The sequence below is a fragment of the Rhinoraja longicauda genome, chromosome 18 (assembly GCF_053455715.1).
Source record: "Rhinoraja longicauda isolate Sanriku21f chromosome 18, sRhiLon1.1, whole genome shotgun sequence".
Classification (NCBI taxonomy): domain Eukaryota; kingdom Metazoa; phylum Chordata; class Chondrichthyes; order Rajiformes; family Arhynchobatidae; genus Rhinoraja; species Rhinoraja longicauda.
In genome coordinates, this window is record NC_135970.1 from 19,648,099 (window position 1) to 19,666,794 (window position 18,696).

At 42.7% G+C, this 18,696-nt stretch overlaps 1 protein-coding gene across 2 annotated transcripts in view; it reads left to right on the top strand.

Moving 5' to 3' along the window:
* The window catches only part of LOC144602092 (TBC1 domain family member 14), a 73,383-nt gene extending 58,104 nt beyond the window's left edge, over positions 1–15,279 (top strand). For both annotated transcript variants that reach the window (XM_078414792.1, XM_078414793.1), the window contains 2 exons: positions 11,206–11,328; positions 14,829–15,279. In XM_078414792.1, the coding sequence (XP_078270918.1) occupies positions 11,206–11,328; positions 14,829–15,043 (338 nt within the window). In that variant the 3' untranslated portion in view covers positions 15,044–15,279. The remainder of the gene's footprint in view (positions 1–11,205; positions 11,329–14,828) is intronic.
* Positions 15,280–18,696: the final 3,417 nt, after the last annotated feature.

Genomic DNA, 18,696 nt, shown 5'->3' on the forward strand with positions numbered 1-18,696 from the left:
GCATTTTCACTGCCGTATCCACTACGGTATATCACTTGAGGTTAACAAAGATTCGAAAAGCTCTGTCAGAGGCCTAGCAATTGTCCCCCTTGCTTCCCTTAATATCCTGGGATAGATCCCAATCAGGCCCTGGGGATTTATCCACCTTAATGAATGCAATGATTGTATCCACTTCTCTAGCTTCCTCTGGTAGCTCATTTCAGATACCGAGTGAAAAGGTTGTCCCGAGATCCCTCTTAAATCTCACCATATCCCCCTTTTAATTTACTTCTGAAAGGTTTTACTCTTCTAACCGGAACTCCACACCTTTATCTTTTGCAACAGATAGAAACCCAGTCTTTTGCCTTAGCTTCCACCATTTCTCCATCGTCTAGTTCTCGTTCTTTGGAAACCCATCCCATTCCTATCCACCTCCCCTCCCCCTTTCTTCCAGATCTCCTCATAAACTTGAGTATCCAGGATACCAACAGACGGAGTAGCTCGTTGTAAAAAGTTGTCCCAATTATTGTCAGTTGGTTGGTTAGTTGATCGATCGATCAATCGAAACAGGAAACATGTAAACAGCCCCTTCAGTCCACTAAGTCACACCAGTTCTATATTATCGCACTTTCTCATCCACTCCTTACACGCAACAAAAGCTTTTCATTGTACACATGACAAGAAACTAAGCTAGACTCATACATTAGGGGGAATTTACAGTGGCCAATTAACCTACCGACACACATGTCTTTTGAGATGTGGGGGAAACCGGAACACCAACAGGAAACCCATGCGGTCACAGGCAGAACATGCAAGCTCTACACAGATAGCACCCAAGGTCAAGATCGAACCTAGGTCACTGGTGCTGTGAGGCAGCTGCACTATTTGATTGATAAGCGTTATATTTGGAAAGGAAGCAGATAATAATTTAATAAGTAAGGATGCCGGAATTTCGGATTGGTGCTGGTAAGCAACCCGCAAGATCTTAATCCCACCTCAACAACGGAACACCACCGACCATCTCTTACACTTGTTTTCTAATTGTGTGTCCTGTTTTTGGAACAGCCTTATTAAGAATTTTATGCAAAAATGTATGTCTAATGAGTAGGTTGACATATGATGAGCGTTTGACGGCACTGGGCCTTTTCTCACTGGAGTTTAGAAGAATGAGAGGGGATCTCATTGAAATGTGCAGAATAGTGAAAGGCCTGGATAGAGTGGATGTGGAGAGGATGCTTCCACTAGAGGGAAAGTCTAGGACTAGAGGTCATAAGCTCAGAATTAAAGGACATTCTTTTAGGAAGGAGATGAGGAATTTCTTTAATCAGAGGGTAGTGAATATGTGGAATTCTTTGCCACAGAAAGCTGTGAAAGCAAAGTCAGTGGATATATTTAAGGCAGAGATGGATAGATTCTTGGTTTGTACGGGGTCAGAGGTTATGGGGAGAGAGAGATGGATCAGCCATGATTGAATGGTGGAGTAGACTTGATGGGCCGAATAGCCTAATTCTGCTCCTATCTCATGATTTTGTTATCTAATATGAATCTTATGTGTATCTATGGTGTTGTATGGTGTCTTAGTTAATGTGTCTGTGATGTTGCTGGAGACGAAAAAGCAGATTTTGTAAAGCTTTTCTCAACATATTTTTTGTATAGTTGCAAGCAGCTAATCTACAAGATTCCCTGCAGCAGTTAAACTCTATCTGACCTCAGTTGTGATCACTTAATAATTGCTATGAAGCCCACTACTGACCCTAAATTCTTTAAGGTAGAAAGTTAATTTATGGTGCAAATATTTTCACTTCAAACCATCTGTTAATTTTCTCGCTGTAATAAATGAAAGAAATTCAATGCGTTGGTTAGGGGGTGAGAGAGGCGAACTCCTTAATCATGACTTAGAATCTGTTAGTTAGACCAGAGCAACATTCAGTATGTTCTGTGACTTGAGGTGCATCAATCTCAATCACAAGACCTAGAGTCATAGAGTGATACAGTGTGGAAACTGGCTCTTCCGCCCAACTTGCCCACATCGGCCAACATGTCCCAGCTACATTAGTCCCACACCTGCGTTTGGTCCATATCCCTCCAAACTTGTCCTATCCAGGTACCTGTCTAACTGGTTCTTAAACATTGGGATAGTCCCAGCCTCAACTACCTCCTCTGACAGCTTGTTCCATACACCCACCACCCTTTGAGTGAAAAAGTTACCCCTCAGATTCCTATTAAATCTTTTCCCCTTCACCTTGAACCTATGTCCTCTGGTCCTCGATTCCCCGACTCTATTTATTTTGCACTCTGTTTCCTTTCTCATTTTGTACTACCTACTGTACTCATGTATACTATTTGCCCAGAAAGCATGGAAATCAAGGTTTTTCACTGTATCTCAGTACAGGTAACAATAATATACCAATACAAATAGCAATGATATGTTGTGGGGACGGTAGTCTAGAGATAAATGATGGTCAGCAGGTTGGCCAAATGGAAGCTGATTCCACAGAGTATGTACCTAGATTATTACACAAGAAACTGCAGATGTTAGAATTTTGAGTAGAAAATAAGGTGTTGATGGAAGTGATTTGAACAGTTCAATGCATTGACTTTGGAAGTTTTGGGCTAAGTTATGTGTTCCATTCCCTGTGAGAACTTTCCATACAGACGAATGGAGGATGTGGGAGAGTCAAGGACAAGTGGTGAAGCCTCAGAATTAAAGGACGTTCTTTTAAGGAGATGAGGAGAACTTTCAGAGGGTGGTGAATCTGTGGAATTCTTTGCCACAGAAGGCTGCGGAGGCCAAGTCAGTGGATATTTTAGAGACAGAGATAGATCGATTCTTGATTAGTACAGGTATCAGAGGTTATGGGGAGAAGGCAGGAGAATGGGTTTAGGAGGGAGAAATCGATCAGCCATGATTGAATAGTGGAGTAGACTTGATGGGCCAAATGGCCTAATTCTACTCCTATTCCGTTTGACCTTATGAGTAAATCTCACAACCTTCAAGCTTGGGGAACAAGAGTGTTACCAGTAACCTTGCAGTAACGATGTAATGCAGAGCCTACACTCAAAAATGAATACAGGTTTAATGACTGTCTCATTTACTTGCAAGATGCTTATCGTAAGAAAATATGAAGACAAAGCACTCATGTACTAAACTTTGAATTTTCATTTTATTCTTTATCGTTTAAAGACCTGCCATGGTTTTTCATTCTCACTTTAAATATTCTGGAAACTTTGCAACTGGGATCCTACACCCCCAGGTTCTGATAAAGTACTTGAAACCTTATCTCCTTCTGACTACTTTCCTTAAGGTATTGTAGGGAATTGTAGAAAGCCCAATGAATGGGAATAATATGAGTGCTTACTTGGGCCCATAGTAATGTATCCTCTTTATCAGATATCCAAAGAAAATTACTATAATTACCTGCAGGCCAATTTGTGAGAGAGTGTCCCCTGTAGGTACCCAGCTTAGGTATTATAAAAGAGTGAGGGGAAAATCTGCAATTGTTTAAAAGGTTATGATCACAGCCATTTCTGGCAGATGAGGTAAGATAGATTCCAGACCTGCTAGACACCTTCCAATTTATGTACGGCAAAACTAAGTCTACAAAGGACACCATCTCAGTAATCAGCCCTGGATCACTTTGACTATAAGAAAATCTAGGTCAAAATAATATCCATTGACAACAGCTCAGCCTTCAACATCATAATACCGACTAAGCTCATCCCAAAAGTTCTGGGACCTTGGGCTTGGGGCCTCCATCTATAACTGGCTTCTGTCGGTTAGAATTGGTCATAACATTACCTCCGATGATACTACTGTTGTCGGCCGGATCGACCACAATGACAAGATGAAGTTAAGGAAAGATATCGAAAACTAGTGTCATGATGTCAGGACAGCCTATTCCTTAACTGAAAATTTTGTTTGCTGACCTATGGAAACGAGGGACCAACGCAACTCTGCCCTGGTCACGGGCTATGGTAGACATGGTCTACAGTTTCAAGTTCTGAGACATCCTTCTAACCAACAACCGAACTTGGTCTCTTCACACTCATGCGGTGATCCTAGAGAGCGCACTATTATATTACTTTCTTAGATATCTGAGAAGGTTTGGCATGTCCATGAGGAGTCTCCTGAACATCTATAGATGTGCTATAGAAAGTATTGTGACGGGAAGCAGCTTGGTATGGCAACTACCCTGCACATAACCTGAACTTGCAGCGAGTAGTTAATACCACACAGTCCTTCACTTCCTTCCATCCAGTCCATTTTCTCAATGTGTTGCACTACTCGCTGCAAGTATCATCAAGGATGTCTGCCACCCTGCAGATTTCTTTTTCTTTCTTCTACCTTCTGGATGATGCAGGAGCTTGAAAGCTCAAACGTTTAGATCTAACAACAACTTGTTCCTCACTGCAATCAGACCCCATTTGTGAAGTTACTGCCACATACCCTTAACTCGACTTCATTCCGTTATTCTGTTATTGTACTTTAATATTCTTTTGGAAGCTTCGGGTTTAGTACTACAATCTTACACCATTCTGCTGCTTTGCCCATAACTGTTTATCCTGTGAGCTTAACATGAACAAGAAATATAATCTAATATTTCTCTTTGATATTTATCATTGAGAAACCCGTTTTCCCATTGAAATATTTTCAACCGTGCATCTTGTACATCAGTAGAAAAGATTTCAGTGTTCACAGGCACAAAATGCCCAGGTACTCAGCAAAGATATTGAAACATTTTGATGTGCAGCCAGTATCAAAGTCCAATGAAACATTGCAGTCAGTTTGCGCACTGCAAACTCCTACAAAAGGCAATTTAACAGGTGCAAAGTGGGGTAGCTAGTAGAACCACTGTCTCTCAGCTCCCGTGATTCCAGGGACCCTTCTTCCCACAAAGTGTTGGAGTAACCCAGCGGATCAGGCAGCATCTCTGGACAACATGGATACATGACGTTTTGAGTCAGGACCCTTCTTCCCACAAAGTGCTGGAGTAACTCAGGCAACATCTCTGGAGCACAAACTCTATCAATCTTTGGTCTGGAGACATGTAGATTATGGTAGATCAAGAGGAAACCAAAAAAAAATCTGTAGATACCGGAAACCAGAAATAAAAACAGAAAATGCTGGAAAAGCTCAGCAGGTCGGGCAACATCTGGAGAGAGAGAGAAACAGTTAATATCTCAGTTCCAAGACATATTTTTAGAACTAGGAAAGAGAGAAAAGTTAGTTTTCAGTTGCAGAGATATCGTCATAGAGTTACAAGCCCTCCCAACACATCCATGCCGACCAAGATGCCCCAGCTAGCCCTATTTGCCCACGATTGGCCCATGTTCCTCTAAACCTTTCCTGTCCGTGTATTTGGCAAGTGTCTTTTAAACGCTGTTATTGTACCTGCCTCAACTGCTTCGTCTGGCAGCTCTTTGCATACACTCACCATCCTCTTAGTGAAAAAGGTTGTCCCTCAGGTTCCTACTAAATCTTTCCCCTTTCACCAAAAACCTGTAGCTTAGGAGAGACAGGTACACAGAAGGGAATATCTGTACTAGGGTGAGACGAAATGAGTTAATGTAACAGTCAGAAGGACATTATGCAATGTTGGTAGCAGGGCTCTGTCATATAATCAGCACACTATTCCAGTAGAGAAATATAAACAGAGCCAAAACGATGCCAATTCTGATACTGATAGAGAGAAAGAGTGAGTCACTTAATTTTGGAGAATTTGCTATTGTCAATATACTAGAAGATTGAGGAGATTTGGTTTCTCACCGAATACTCTATCGAACTATATTGTGCTCTGAATCACAGCCTAGTTTGGCAGCTCAAATGCCCAGGAGACTACAGAGAGTGGTGGACTCTGCCCCGTCCATCACAGGTACCGACCTCCCCACCATCAAAGGGATCTACAGCAGCCAATGCCTCAAAAGGGCAGCCAATATCACCAAAGACCCACACTGGACCCGTCTGCTGGCCAAGCTCTCACCTCGCTGCTACCATCGGAAAGAAGGTACAGGAGCTTGAAAACCATGACCCTCAGGTTCAAGAACACCTTCACAGCAACCACCAGGCTCTTGAATATTGCACAACACAAACCACAGCAACTATGATCTTCTATCGACTGTGTCTTAGTTGCACTATGGACCAGTTTTACACTATCGTGGTGAACCCAGTTTTACAATTATTAACTTAGTATATTATTATTTATCATATACTGCATTATCTGGGTGTTATTGAGTTTCTGGGCCTATTAAGCTGCAGCTAGTAATAATTTCACTGTTCTGTTGTAGGTACCTATGACAATTTAAAAACTCTTGACTTGACCCTCGTGATATTCAAATCAAATTCCATTTTTATTACAGCCCATCAAGTACTTATCTAAGTATTTTTGAAATGTGAAGAAGGTTTCTGCCTCTAATACTTTCTCAGACACAGGAATTGAAATTAAAGTAATTGTGGTTCAGACATGAAAATAACTTTACATATTCCTCCAAGGAACTTAAAAGTAACTATTTGATGAGACTACTGCTCCTGTGTTTGATGTGTTTTTGATGAATGACTTGGCTGCAAGCCATCCACTCCAACGTAAGGTAGTAACAGGTATATTCAAACAGCATTCATTCTCAGTGCTGGCCAGATATCATGCCTTGTTCAAGGAAAAATGAGAAAAGAACCTTTCTAAAACACTGTGGTTAATACGCTGAGAGAATATAATATTTCACCAAAGTAATTATATTTGTTGTAATCATGTACATGTTATGTTATTGTTTCTCCAGAACATGATGCTGTATCATTCTCCCGATGCTATTGTATTTCACATTAGCTGGGAGCTGTGTGGTTTTCCCCAGTCTCCTCTCTCATTGGACTTGTGGGGGACAGAGTCAGAAAAAAAAAGACGGTCGGCTTTCATGTATACAGCTCCTTCCTCAACCTGAGGAAGTTAAAAAAGTGCTGTGCTGCCAATGAAGAATTTTTTCAAGTATTTGATATAAGGAAGGTGGTTGCTGATTTGCACAAAGTCTGTTTCAGGGGTAGACAGTCAGCACCTTTTTTCCCAGGGTGGAAATGTCAAAGAACAGAGAGCCTTGTTTAAAGGTGAGCGGGACAAGGTTTAACGGAGATGTGTGCGGCACAGAGTGGTGGGAGCCTGCAATGCGGTGGTGGAGGCAGATACGAGAGTGGCGTTTAAGAGGCTTTTAGATAGGCACATGGATACGCAGGGAATGGAGGAATATGGATCACGTGCAGACAGATGGGATTGGTTTATCTTGCCATTATGTTTGGCACAGACATTGTGGGCCGAAGGCTCTGTTGCTGTGCTGTACTTTTCTATGTTCTTTGTAAGCCCTACAGTGCTATCTCCTAAGTACTGAGGAAGTTCTGGATGTGCCCTCACAAAGAGAGGCAGTTTAACCTCTCAGAAAGCACATCCAGAACTTCCTCAGTACTTCTCCAGTTTTCGTCAGTGATGCCTCTGCATGTGCATTGTAAGGATAAGTGGATTAACATGTGACTTCTCGCAGGACAACATCCCCAGCAGTGAGCCTCAATCGCACTTGCTTGCCCACACTGATTACCTAGCACTACATTCCCAAGACAGGCACTCTATTCTAAACTCTTCCATCGGAAAGGATTATCAAGTGGACAAAAGAGAGGATTCAAGATCATGCTCATGGATATGCAGGGAATGGATGCATATGGATAACATGAAGGCAGAGGAGATTAGTTTAACTTGGCATAATGCTCAGCACGGACATTGTCAGACAAATCCAGAGATATGTACGACTATGTACCTAAAAGATCGACTTAACCTTACTTGGACATCCAAATCCTGGTTACAAATGTATGAAAACATTTTCTGCCACTTTTAAATGACCTTGAAATCAGCTTCTATTGGGTAGGATTTATAGTATCTAATGAATTAGTGATCCTGTAGTTTAACTGTATCTCCTATAATTCTTTAAGCAGTAAAGATTGATGTGTCAAAACATTACTGGGATGTGATCGGTGCAGTTTATTTTGAGAGTAAATTATGTGGGGAACTAAAATTCAAAGCTCAGCTTGCCACAGAGAAATATTTGGAGGCGGTCACAGTTGTCTCAACATCCCTTCACCATTGTCTTGAAGTGAGAACTGTTTCCAAAACACCAGGCCATCCTGCACTATGTCTAATTCACAGCCAGCAGAAGTCACTCGGCAGTTGCGCTTTTATCAGGAGTGTGGCGGTTAGTGTAATGTGCTTTCGCTGACACTAACCCACATTGGGAGCGGATGCACGCTTCTTTCATATCATAATCCACCGCAAGGTTCTTGCCATGGTTTAGTCTGCACTTCTGAAAACCTCAGCACACAAACGTCTGCACGCCCACACTCCATGGACACGGAGATAAGAAAGTACAAAGGGCCGTCATGCTGAATTGGACAGGTGAAACTCAAAGAGTTTTTATTTCAATGGACGTTGACAGTGTTAAAGTTCCAAACGTGTCCTGTCCTGTGAGAGCTGTTGCTGACTACACTCCCTCCTCTTAACCCCTGGCCCAGATATTTTTAGTAAAGGAAGGCTTGAAAGGAGTCCATTGTTTTTTTTTTGTTCAAAGTACTTTTATACAAAATGAACAGAAAGATCTTAACTGACACTTCTCTTGCCTTTTTGTATGGAGTATCGTGTATTTGTCATTAACCTGTCACTACATTTTAAAATTAATTAACAGATCTGAACACTTCGAAATTGGAAGCAGACATTTCCACTCTAATACCAGCCAGCTATAGAATTAGCAAAAAAACTTTAGACATGAAAATCTGACATAAAAAACAGAAAATGCTGGAAATATTTAGTCAGCTTCTTTAGAAAAAGAAGCAGAGTTAACATTTAGAGAGAATAAAATGGATTAGGGTAGGATAGTGAAAAAAATGGGGGTTTGAAGGTTAGTATGGACTTGCCAGGCTAAAGGGCCTATTGTTTCTGTTCTGAATTCTGTTCAGAATTCACTGGATGTTTTCAAGAGAGAGTTAGATATAGCTCTTAGGGCTAACAGAATCAAGGGATATGGGGAGAAAGCAGGAACGGGGTTCTGATTTTGGATGATCAGCCATGTTCATATTGAATGATGGTGCTGGCTCGAAGGGCCGAATGGCCTACTCCTGCACCTATTTTCTATGTTAAAAACACAAAATTAGCCTCTTTCCAATTCGTTCTGGTTTCTATCCACCAAATTCATATATCTCTTCACTATGCAGGAGAATGCAGTACAGTATAGCACAGTACAAAGCCCAAAGGTTCATCTCTGCACCCTGTGAGCAGTGGCAAGGCCAGCAAGTGTTGAGTGATCCACCTCTCACTGTGATCCAGGGCCTCAGGTAAAATGGCAGTGTCCCACCCAACTGTCATTTCTTGCGGCTGACGTTGGTACAGAAAACAGCTTGGAGGCACGTGGGAATACATTTCTAGCCTGCACCTGCATGGAGCTGCTTGTTTGCCCCACCATCTTGTTGATGCACATGCACTGTCTGTGTGTCACGTCAGTACAGCTCCTCGTGAGTGGTTGCCTGTGTTGTGAAAAATCTCCTATGTATCTGCAAACTTGTCTCTGCAGTGGTGACCATGTAGAGCGGTATAGAGGCATATTCACAGACACGGGCTCTTTGTCCCAACAGGGGTCCATACTGATCTTTTTGCACATATCACACTAATCTCATTTGCCCACATTTGGACGTTATTCAATGCCTTGCCTGCCTTAATGCCTCTTAAAAATGTTTCTGTTTCCATCACCTCCTCTGGCATGTCTTCCAGGTATCAATCACTTTGAGTAAAAAAATGTTCCCCTTAAATTTGTTTAAAAACTCCTTCTATGTCTCCATTTTTGATACCCTCCAGGGGAAAATGATAGAAGTATACGCACTCCCTCTGCACTCCTCCTGTGCAATGCATCTGGTTAAACTTCCAATATACCCAGCAGTGAGATAGTAACCAGATAATCTGTTTCTAGTGAGGTTGAGCAGGAGATAAATATTGGCTCAGTATGGTGGGAAGGGTTACCCTATTTTCTTCAAAACACTTGAAGATGGAACAAACAGTATGGCATAAAAACAGGCTGGCCCATAATGTCTATGCCAAACATGATGCCAAGTAAACTACTGTAATCTCTTCTGCTGGTAAGCGATCCAAATCTCCTTTTCCTGCACATTTTTTCTGCCTACCTAAAAGCACTTTAATCACCACTATCATAACTGCTTCCATCATCACCCCAGGCAGCATGTTCCAGACACCCACCACTCTGTAAAAAACTTGACCTGCATATCTCCTTTGAACTTTTCCCCTCTCACCTTAAAGCCATGTCCTCTAGTCTTTGACATTTCCACCCTGGGAAAAAGATTCTGATTGTCTACTCTCTCTAGGTCTCACCTAATTTTATATACTTCTATCAGATCTCCCCTCAACCCGCAATTCTCCAGAGAAAACAATTCAAGTTTGTCCAACCTCTGCTTACAACTAATCACTAGTTGTGTAATCTTTTATGTTCATCTGGGAGACTTAATTTGACTGTTTATCTGAAAGATGATGTTTTTGGAGGTACAGCACTCACTCACTCACTCAATACCTCCAGGTCTTGAATACACCTCTTATAAACTAAAGAAGTATTCCCAGTCCCCAAATCTATCTTGTTGCGGCCCTTGCACTCTTTCTTTTATCTGCACTTGCTCCATAGCTGTAACACTATATTCTGAATGGTTTGATTGTGCTCATGTATAATATGATTTACCTGATAGCATGCAGTGTTTTTCGCTGTATCTCAGTACACATGACAATAATAAACCAATATCAATACCAAATGCCAGTGCTCTTTCTGTGAAAGTATGTGGTATGGCGTACCAGCAAATCAAAAAAGTTATCATTACTTTGTTTACATACACCTTTATTAATCATGCTTAGAAATGAATAACATAAGTGGATGAATTATACCATCTGTCTGTTAGAGTTAGAATTCAGTTATTGTATGACAACTTAAAGTGTTCCCAATGTTGGAAAGGTTGATGGAAAAAAATGTTGATAAATGTAGCTTAATTTTGAATTGATGTGCATACTGACACCTTCTTCTCTGTAAAACAAAACACTGCCAATACCTATATTTTGCGGGAGTGACATTTGAACCTACAGTTTCCTGACTCCGAAACAAGGGATTGCTGCCAAATGAACCAAAGCTGATATTTGTTTTTCTGTGATAAATCGACAGGCAGACACTCTGTTCAGTCGTCCACTCTGCAGAAGGCGACAAACGTGGATAAGAAAAATGCACCTAACCTGAAAGAAGATGCTGGGAAGAGATCTTCAAGGTCAAGTGCATCGACAGGAAGAGGTAGTACACTTCTCTAAATATTATCTCAATTGTACTTAAGTTAGAATATTTTGTACAGAGTTTTAAAACAAAAGCAAGTGAAGGTTGTGCAAACAGTAAAGTCCTGGCGGATCAAATGGCGGAGTAGACTTGATGGGCCGAATGGCCTAATTCTGCTCCTATCACTTATGAACTATGAACTTATGAAGTCAGCAGGTCAGGTACATCTGTGGAGGGAATGCATTTCTGGTCAGGACCTTTCTTCAGACTCATGTTATTCAGAACGTATGTCTTCAGAATGAATAACATAACTGGTGCCTATTTGGTTTGGAAGCAAACTAAAATGCGAGAACATCCTCTGGGTCTGAGATGCAATCACCAAGTCAGTGTCAAATCCTACCTCTGCAATATTAGCAGCAGTTACCAGACGAATCATTAGTAATGACGACTAAGAAACAGGTTCAGTTTATAGGAATAAACACTCAGAGCCAAATCATCCAGCAAATGCTCCGTTTACATTATAGTCATTGGCACAATAAGCATTGTAGGCTGGAATTCAGTGCTTGTGTGGGAATTATGCTAGGTATGCCTTCATCTGAACTAGCATAGCTCACTGGTGACATCAAACAAAATGATTATTCAATTATGCCGGATTAGAAGTAATTAATACTCTGCCTTATCTATCTTTGTTCATGAGTTTTTACTGTGATGTTACCTGCTGATGTATAGAGGTCTACCCCAGGTTACAGCAGGGTTGCATTTCTGAGGATCCAAAGTTGGAAATTTAGCTGCCGGACACTATAATTAAATAAAGACAAGGGCACCATGCCATTAAACCAAGGTGTTTAACTTATGTATTCAGATATTGCTGTTAATCAAATTCGCATAGGGCAGGAGAATCAATCGAGACATCATCCACTGTCCTACCTTCATCAATCATCTTAGTCTCCTTCTCAACTAATTTAATCAAATCCTGCGTATTTTGACACAGTTCAGGTCTAGACCAGCTAAGGATTGCTGGTATCCTCTCCTGAGGAAAATCAAGGAACTAGAAGGACCCACTGTGCTCCTTGTTGCTAATAACTAGTCCAGTTGTTGTACCTCTGCTGCAGCCAGTAATCTAAAAAGTACCCAAGTTGTTTATCAGGCTTTTAAAAGCCAAATGGAGCAATGGTGTAGCTGGTAGAGCTGCTGCCTCTCAGCTCCAGTAGCACAGGCTCAATCCCAACATAGGGTTCTGCCTGTATGGAGTTTGCACGTTCTCTTTGTGCATTTCCCCCGGGTCCTCCATTTGTGTCCCACAGACATGCAGGTTAATTGGTCTTCATAAATTTCTCCTGGTATGTAGGTGAGTGGTCGAGTCTAGGGGAGTTGAAGGAAATGTGGGAGATTAGGTTCACAAGGAAAATCCTGTGAGTTGGTCTGGAATCATTGGATCAAAATACCTGCTGCATATGACAAGGAAAAATGATAAACGTCCTTATTTTTGAAGAAACAAACAACTACAGATGCTGGTTTATATCAAAGATAGACACAAAGTGTTGGAGTAACTCAACGGGTCAGGCAGATAAAGGAGATAAAGGATAGGTGACGTTTCGAGTGACGTTGGGAGTGAAGCAAACGGGGGATCCCGTAGACCTCAGCGGATCGATCGTAAGTGTTCAGCAAAATGGTCACCGAGTCTACGTTAGGTCTCAACGATGTACAGGATTCCATCGAGGCCCACAGAATCTCCTTGTTGCTAACCGTTTTAACTTCCCTTCCCATTCCCACACTGACCTTTCTGTCCTGAGGCTCCTTCATTGTCAGAATGAGGTTACACAAATTGGAGGAACAGCACCTCATATTTCACTTGGGTAACTTACAACCCAGCGAAGGTATCACAAAATGCTGGAGTAACTCAGCAGGTCAGGCAGCATCTAGGAGAGAGGGAATGGGTGACACTTCGGGTCGAGACCCTTCTTCAAACTTTCTTACAACCCAGCATAATAAACATTGAATCTCTCATTTTAAGTAACTTCTACAAACACTCCCCTCCCCCTCTTGCCCCTTTCCTCCACCCTAGATTTTTAACCAGTTCCACAGTTCACGAAAATGTATCCCTCTTGAGATCCCACCTGTCCTAGCCAACAATTGGCCTACCAGGGAACCATTCTACCATTCTGCTATATCTTTCTGGCCCTCAGTTGATTTGGTCTTTCCCCTACTTACTTCCAGTCTAAAGAAGGATCCCGACCCAAAACCTCACCTATCCTTTATCTCTTGAGATGCTGCCTGACTCACTGAGTTACTCCAGCACTTTGTGTCTATCCTTAGTTTTGACTTCTGTTCCTCTCCTTGTTAATTCATCCGTCCTGTATGCTACTTTAAAATGCCTCTTCAACCTGTCATGGCAGTGTTTAATGTTTAAATCCATTGCTCTCCATTCTGTACTCATATTACACCAGTTAGTTTACATAGTATTTCCTCAATCTTCCAACGACAACGAATGGTTTTGGTTTAGATTTATTACTGTCACGTGCATTGAAAAGTTTTGTTACAGTGAAAAGCTTTTGTTTGTGGGCTATCCAACCAAATCAAATAATACTACGCATGAGTACAATCAAGTCAAACGTAAGTACAATAGGTTGAGCGAAGAGAAAAAATACCCAGTGTGCACAATATAGTTTCTCACCAATGTAGTACCAGTTCCAGAGAAAAGGCCCAAAGTCCGCAATGAGGCAGGTTGGGAAATCGGGACTGTGCCCTGGCCTATGGAAGGACCATTCAGGAGGGACATGAGGAAGGAAAAAATAGGGAGGGGGATTGTGCAGTGGGTAAACACTGGTATAGATTAAAGAAGATAGGCACAAAAAGCTGGAGTAACATAGCGGGTCAGGCAGCATCTCTGGAGAAAAGGAATAGGTGACGTTTCATATAAACATAGAAAATAGGTGCAGGAGTAGGCCATTTGGCCCTTCGAGCCAGCACCGCCATTCAATATGATCATGGCTGATCATCCAAAATCAGTACCCCGTTCCTGCTTTTTCCCCATATCCCTTGATTCTGTTAGCCCGAAGAGCGATATCTAACTCTCTCTTGAAAACGTCCAGTGAATTGGCCTCCACTGCCTTTTGTGGCAGAGAATTCCACAGATCCACAACTCTTTGGGTGAAAATGTTTTTCCTCATCCCTATCCTAAATAGCCTACCCCTTATTCTTAAACTGTGACCCCTGGTTCTGGACTCCCCCAACATCAGGAACATTTTTCTTGCATTGTCACGTGCACCAAAGTCTGCACCGACTCAGTCTGAAGAAGGGTCTCAACCCGAAATGTCACCTATTCCTTTCCTCCAGAGATGCTGTCTGACCCGCTGAGTTACTCCAGCTTTTTGTGTCTATCTTTGGTTTATACCAGCATGTGCAGTTCTGTTCTACACATCTAGTATAGCTTAGTTGGGCCAAGCGGCCTGCTTCTGAGAAGTAAATTCTGTATAATTTATACAGCTATTATCTTTTCTTTTCCTTCCTTCCCGGATCAGGCCGACAAGAGACGTTGAAGAATACGCTCACCAAGATGCTGAAGATAGCCCGATGTTACCTGCAGGACTTGGGCCAGTTGCCCAAAGACCTGGCAACGAGTCCGTCGCAGGACAGATCGCCGAGTGCCCGTGGTCACACAAAGTACCACGGCAGCAAAGGGGAGGCACGGAGGGTGAACAGTAGGAGAGGCAGGGCTGAGAGAACAAGCCTCTGAGCATGTTGGCCTTCAGCAAGTTGTAGAACATAAAGGACAATTGCTTCTAGTTTAGTAAAGAAAACTTCTTGAAGTGAAAATTTTGAATCCTCCATTAGGTGTCCTTGCTTGTTATTTGTTTTGTATACTATCTTACCTAAAATAACATTCTCTTTTAAACATTTTTGTAACAGGCACCTTGTTTTGTAGCTGGCTTGCTGGCATCGACTAAAATGTATTGTCAGGATTTATAAAAAGAAAAGGATTTAACTTCCTTTCAATAGGCTTTGACCTCTTTTCTTTTAACCCAGGAGCATGGTGCCTCATCAACACAGATTACAAACCAAGAGACTGCAGATGCTGCAATCTTGAGCAAAACACAAAATGTCAACAGCATCGGCATAAGAGGATCTGAAGATGGGTCCTGACCCAAAACGTCTCCTATCCATTCCCTCCACAGATGCTGCCTGCCTCACTGTGTTACTCCAGCACTTTGTGAGTTTTTTTCTCACAAGAAAACCTCTCAAGGTTCTCAATCTCCACATGTGACAAATAAGGGCGGCACGGTAGCGCAGCGGTAGAGTTGCTGCTTTACAGCGAATGCAGCGCCGGAGACTCAGGTTCGATCCTGACTACGGGTGCTGCACTGTAAGGAGTTTGTACGTTCTCCCCGTGACCTGCGTGGGTTTTCTCCGAGATCTTCGGTTTCCTCCCACACTCCAAAGACGTACAGGTATGTAGGTTAATTGGCTGGGTAAATGTAAAAATTGTCCCTAGTGGGTGTAGGATAGTGTTAATGTACGGGGATCGCTGGGCGGCACGGACGGTGGGCCGAAAAGGCCTGTTTCCGGCTGTATATATATGATATGATATGATATGATAAACGACTATTGACTATTGAGAAGCAGACATGGGGGGAGAGGAGGGGGAAGAAGGAATATCTCAGAATGAGCGAGGACCTAGAATGGAAACTATTGGATTTTATACGGTGTTATTGGCAAGGCCAGTGTTTACTGCATAACTCTCTTTGCTCCTGTGAAGATAGGTGAAAGCACAGACCCTCTGCCGAGACTGCTCAAATCTTGCTGCTGGGTAGTGAGTTCCAGGAGCACAAACCAATGGCAATGAAAAGGTCCCGTGAGAGCTGAACTGATATGCAGTGTCTTTACATTGTGGATGAGGCAGACAGAGGTTCTACACATCCCCCCATCACCCCACATGCCATATTTCCATTGAGGCTATGGGATTCCTGGGATGAATACATTCCACCAGAATTGTTGAAGCTTGATGCTTGAGGGCTGATTTTGCGATCATAATTAATTATGAACAGTTCAGCAGCAGTTAGGGTGGAAACCTGAGTACATTAATTTACAGTTACTAAATGATTAGAGTCATAAAGTCACACAACACAGGAACAGGCCCTTCAGCCCAACATGTTTATGCTGACCAAGGTGCCCCATCTAAGCTGGTCCCATTTACCCATATTTGGCCATATCGCTCTCAACTTTTCTTCTCCATGTACCTGTTCCCAAGGGAGAGCAAGAGCAGTCGCAACAGGGACAGAGTCTCCCTGGTCTTCACCATTCACCCCATCAGCACATAATCCAACATTTTCGCCATTTCCAATGGGATCCCACCACTAGCCACATCTATCCATCTCCACCGCTTTCCACAGAGACCGTTCCGTCCGCAACTCACTGGTTAACTCATCCCTTTCCACCCAAACTACCCCCTGCCGAGGTACTTTCCCTTGCAACCAGAGGAGATGCAATACCTGTCCATAAACCTCCTTCCTCGACTCCGTCCAAGGACCCCGACAGACCTTTCAGGTGAGGCAGAGGTTCACCTGCACCTCCTCCAATCTCATCTCCCATATCCGCTGTTCCAGGTGTGGACCCCTATATATCAGCAAGACCAAGCGCAGGCTTGGCGATCGTTTTTGCTGAACGCCTCCGCACTGTCTGCCTAAGTATACATGATCTCCCGGTTGCAAAACACTTTAACTCCCCCTCCCATTCCCACACTGACCTTTCTGTCCTGGGCCTCCTCCATGTCAGAGTGAGGCCCAATGCAAATTGAAGGAACAGCAACTCATATTTTGCTTGGGCAGCTTACAAACCAGCGGTATGAATATTGACTTCTCTAGCTTCAAGTAACCCTTGCTTTCCTTCTCTCTCTATCCCTCCCCCATCCTGGTTCTCTGACTAAACCTCCTGATTTAATTGTATCATAGTATACTTTGTTGTCATCTTCCCCTAGCTAACAATGATCTTTTCTACATTTTCCTTAATCTATGTCCTCTTTGATGTCTCATTTTCACACCTTACCCTTCCACAACTCTGTGTCTCCCTCTCCCCTGAGTCTGAAGAAGGCTCTCGACCCAAAACGTCATCAATTCCTTCTATCCAGAGATGCTGCCTGTCCCGCTGCGTTACTCCAGCATTTTGTGTCTATCTTCAGTATAAACCAGCATCTGCAGTTCCTTCCTACACATGATAAATAGCAGAGCAGACTAGAGACGCTGAATCGCCTAGTTCTGGTGCGAATAGGTTTTGTTATACAGTGCAATTTAACACATACTTTGATTGCCAAGTGATTGTCTTATCTTCATTTCTTAATCACAATTAGAGGTGCCAGCAATCTTTCATAAAAGTGGGAAATTAATTTAATCAATTATAATGCACGAGTTGTATTGCCAAAGTAAATAGGTGGAAGTCAATTGAAAGAGTGTTAATTAAGGTGGCGCCTTCCACCTTCCCTCAGATGAACTAAAAGAAGGTGCACCAGATCAAAGTGTTTCTAAGCAAACCCATGGCCAATTCACTTAACTAGCTTTTGGTATTCAAATTAGGTTTCATGAGCGTGCTATAGTACATTATAGATTTAGCCTCTGGTCCTCTAAATATATTTGCCAATTGGGACTTGCACATCACATACTGTACAAGTCAGGGCTGCCTTTTTTTCTAAATTCAATGAGAGTAGTGTAGGATTCATGTAATGTGTGGTTGAAAGTCAACACAGGCAGGGTGGGCTGAAGGGCCTGCTTCCCTCATGATTGTATAAGTGGTGAGCCAGCAGTGGTATGGAAGGCACAAAGACTGCAGATGTTGGAATCGAGCAAAACACAAAAGAGCTGGAGGAAAATCAACAGGTCAGAATGCATCTGCGGAGGGAACTGAAGAAGTAAAAATGGAGCGGTACTGAAGTCTTATGCTCCAGAACTTGGCATGCCCTAGCCAGGCTGTTCCAGTGCAGCTCCAACACGGGAATTTACCCAATAATATTGAAAATTGCTCATGTATATCCTGGGAAAATCTAAACAGCCCAATTCCTACCCCATCTCCACTCCATCATCGGTAAAGGTGTGGAAGAGACCATCAGCGGTGCTATCAAGCAGCAATTGTCCAGCTACAACCTACTCACAGAAGCTCAGTTTGGCTTCTGCCAAAGTCTCCAGAGATGGTGCCTGACCCACTGCGTTACTCCAGCTTTTTGTGTCTATCTCCAGTACAAGGGGAGATGGTTGTGGTGGATGGACATCAATCACCTCAGCCACAGGCACCACTCCGGTGTCAGGCAATGACGATATGCAACAAGAGAAAATACTACTATCTCCCACTGACATTCAATGGCATTCCCTTCACAGAATCCCCCACTGTCAGTATCCTGGGAGT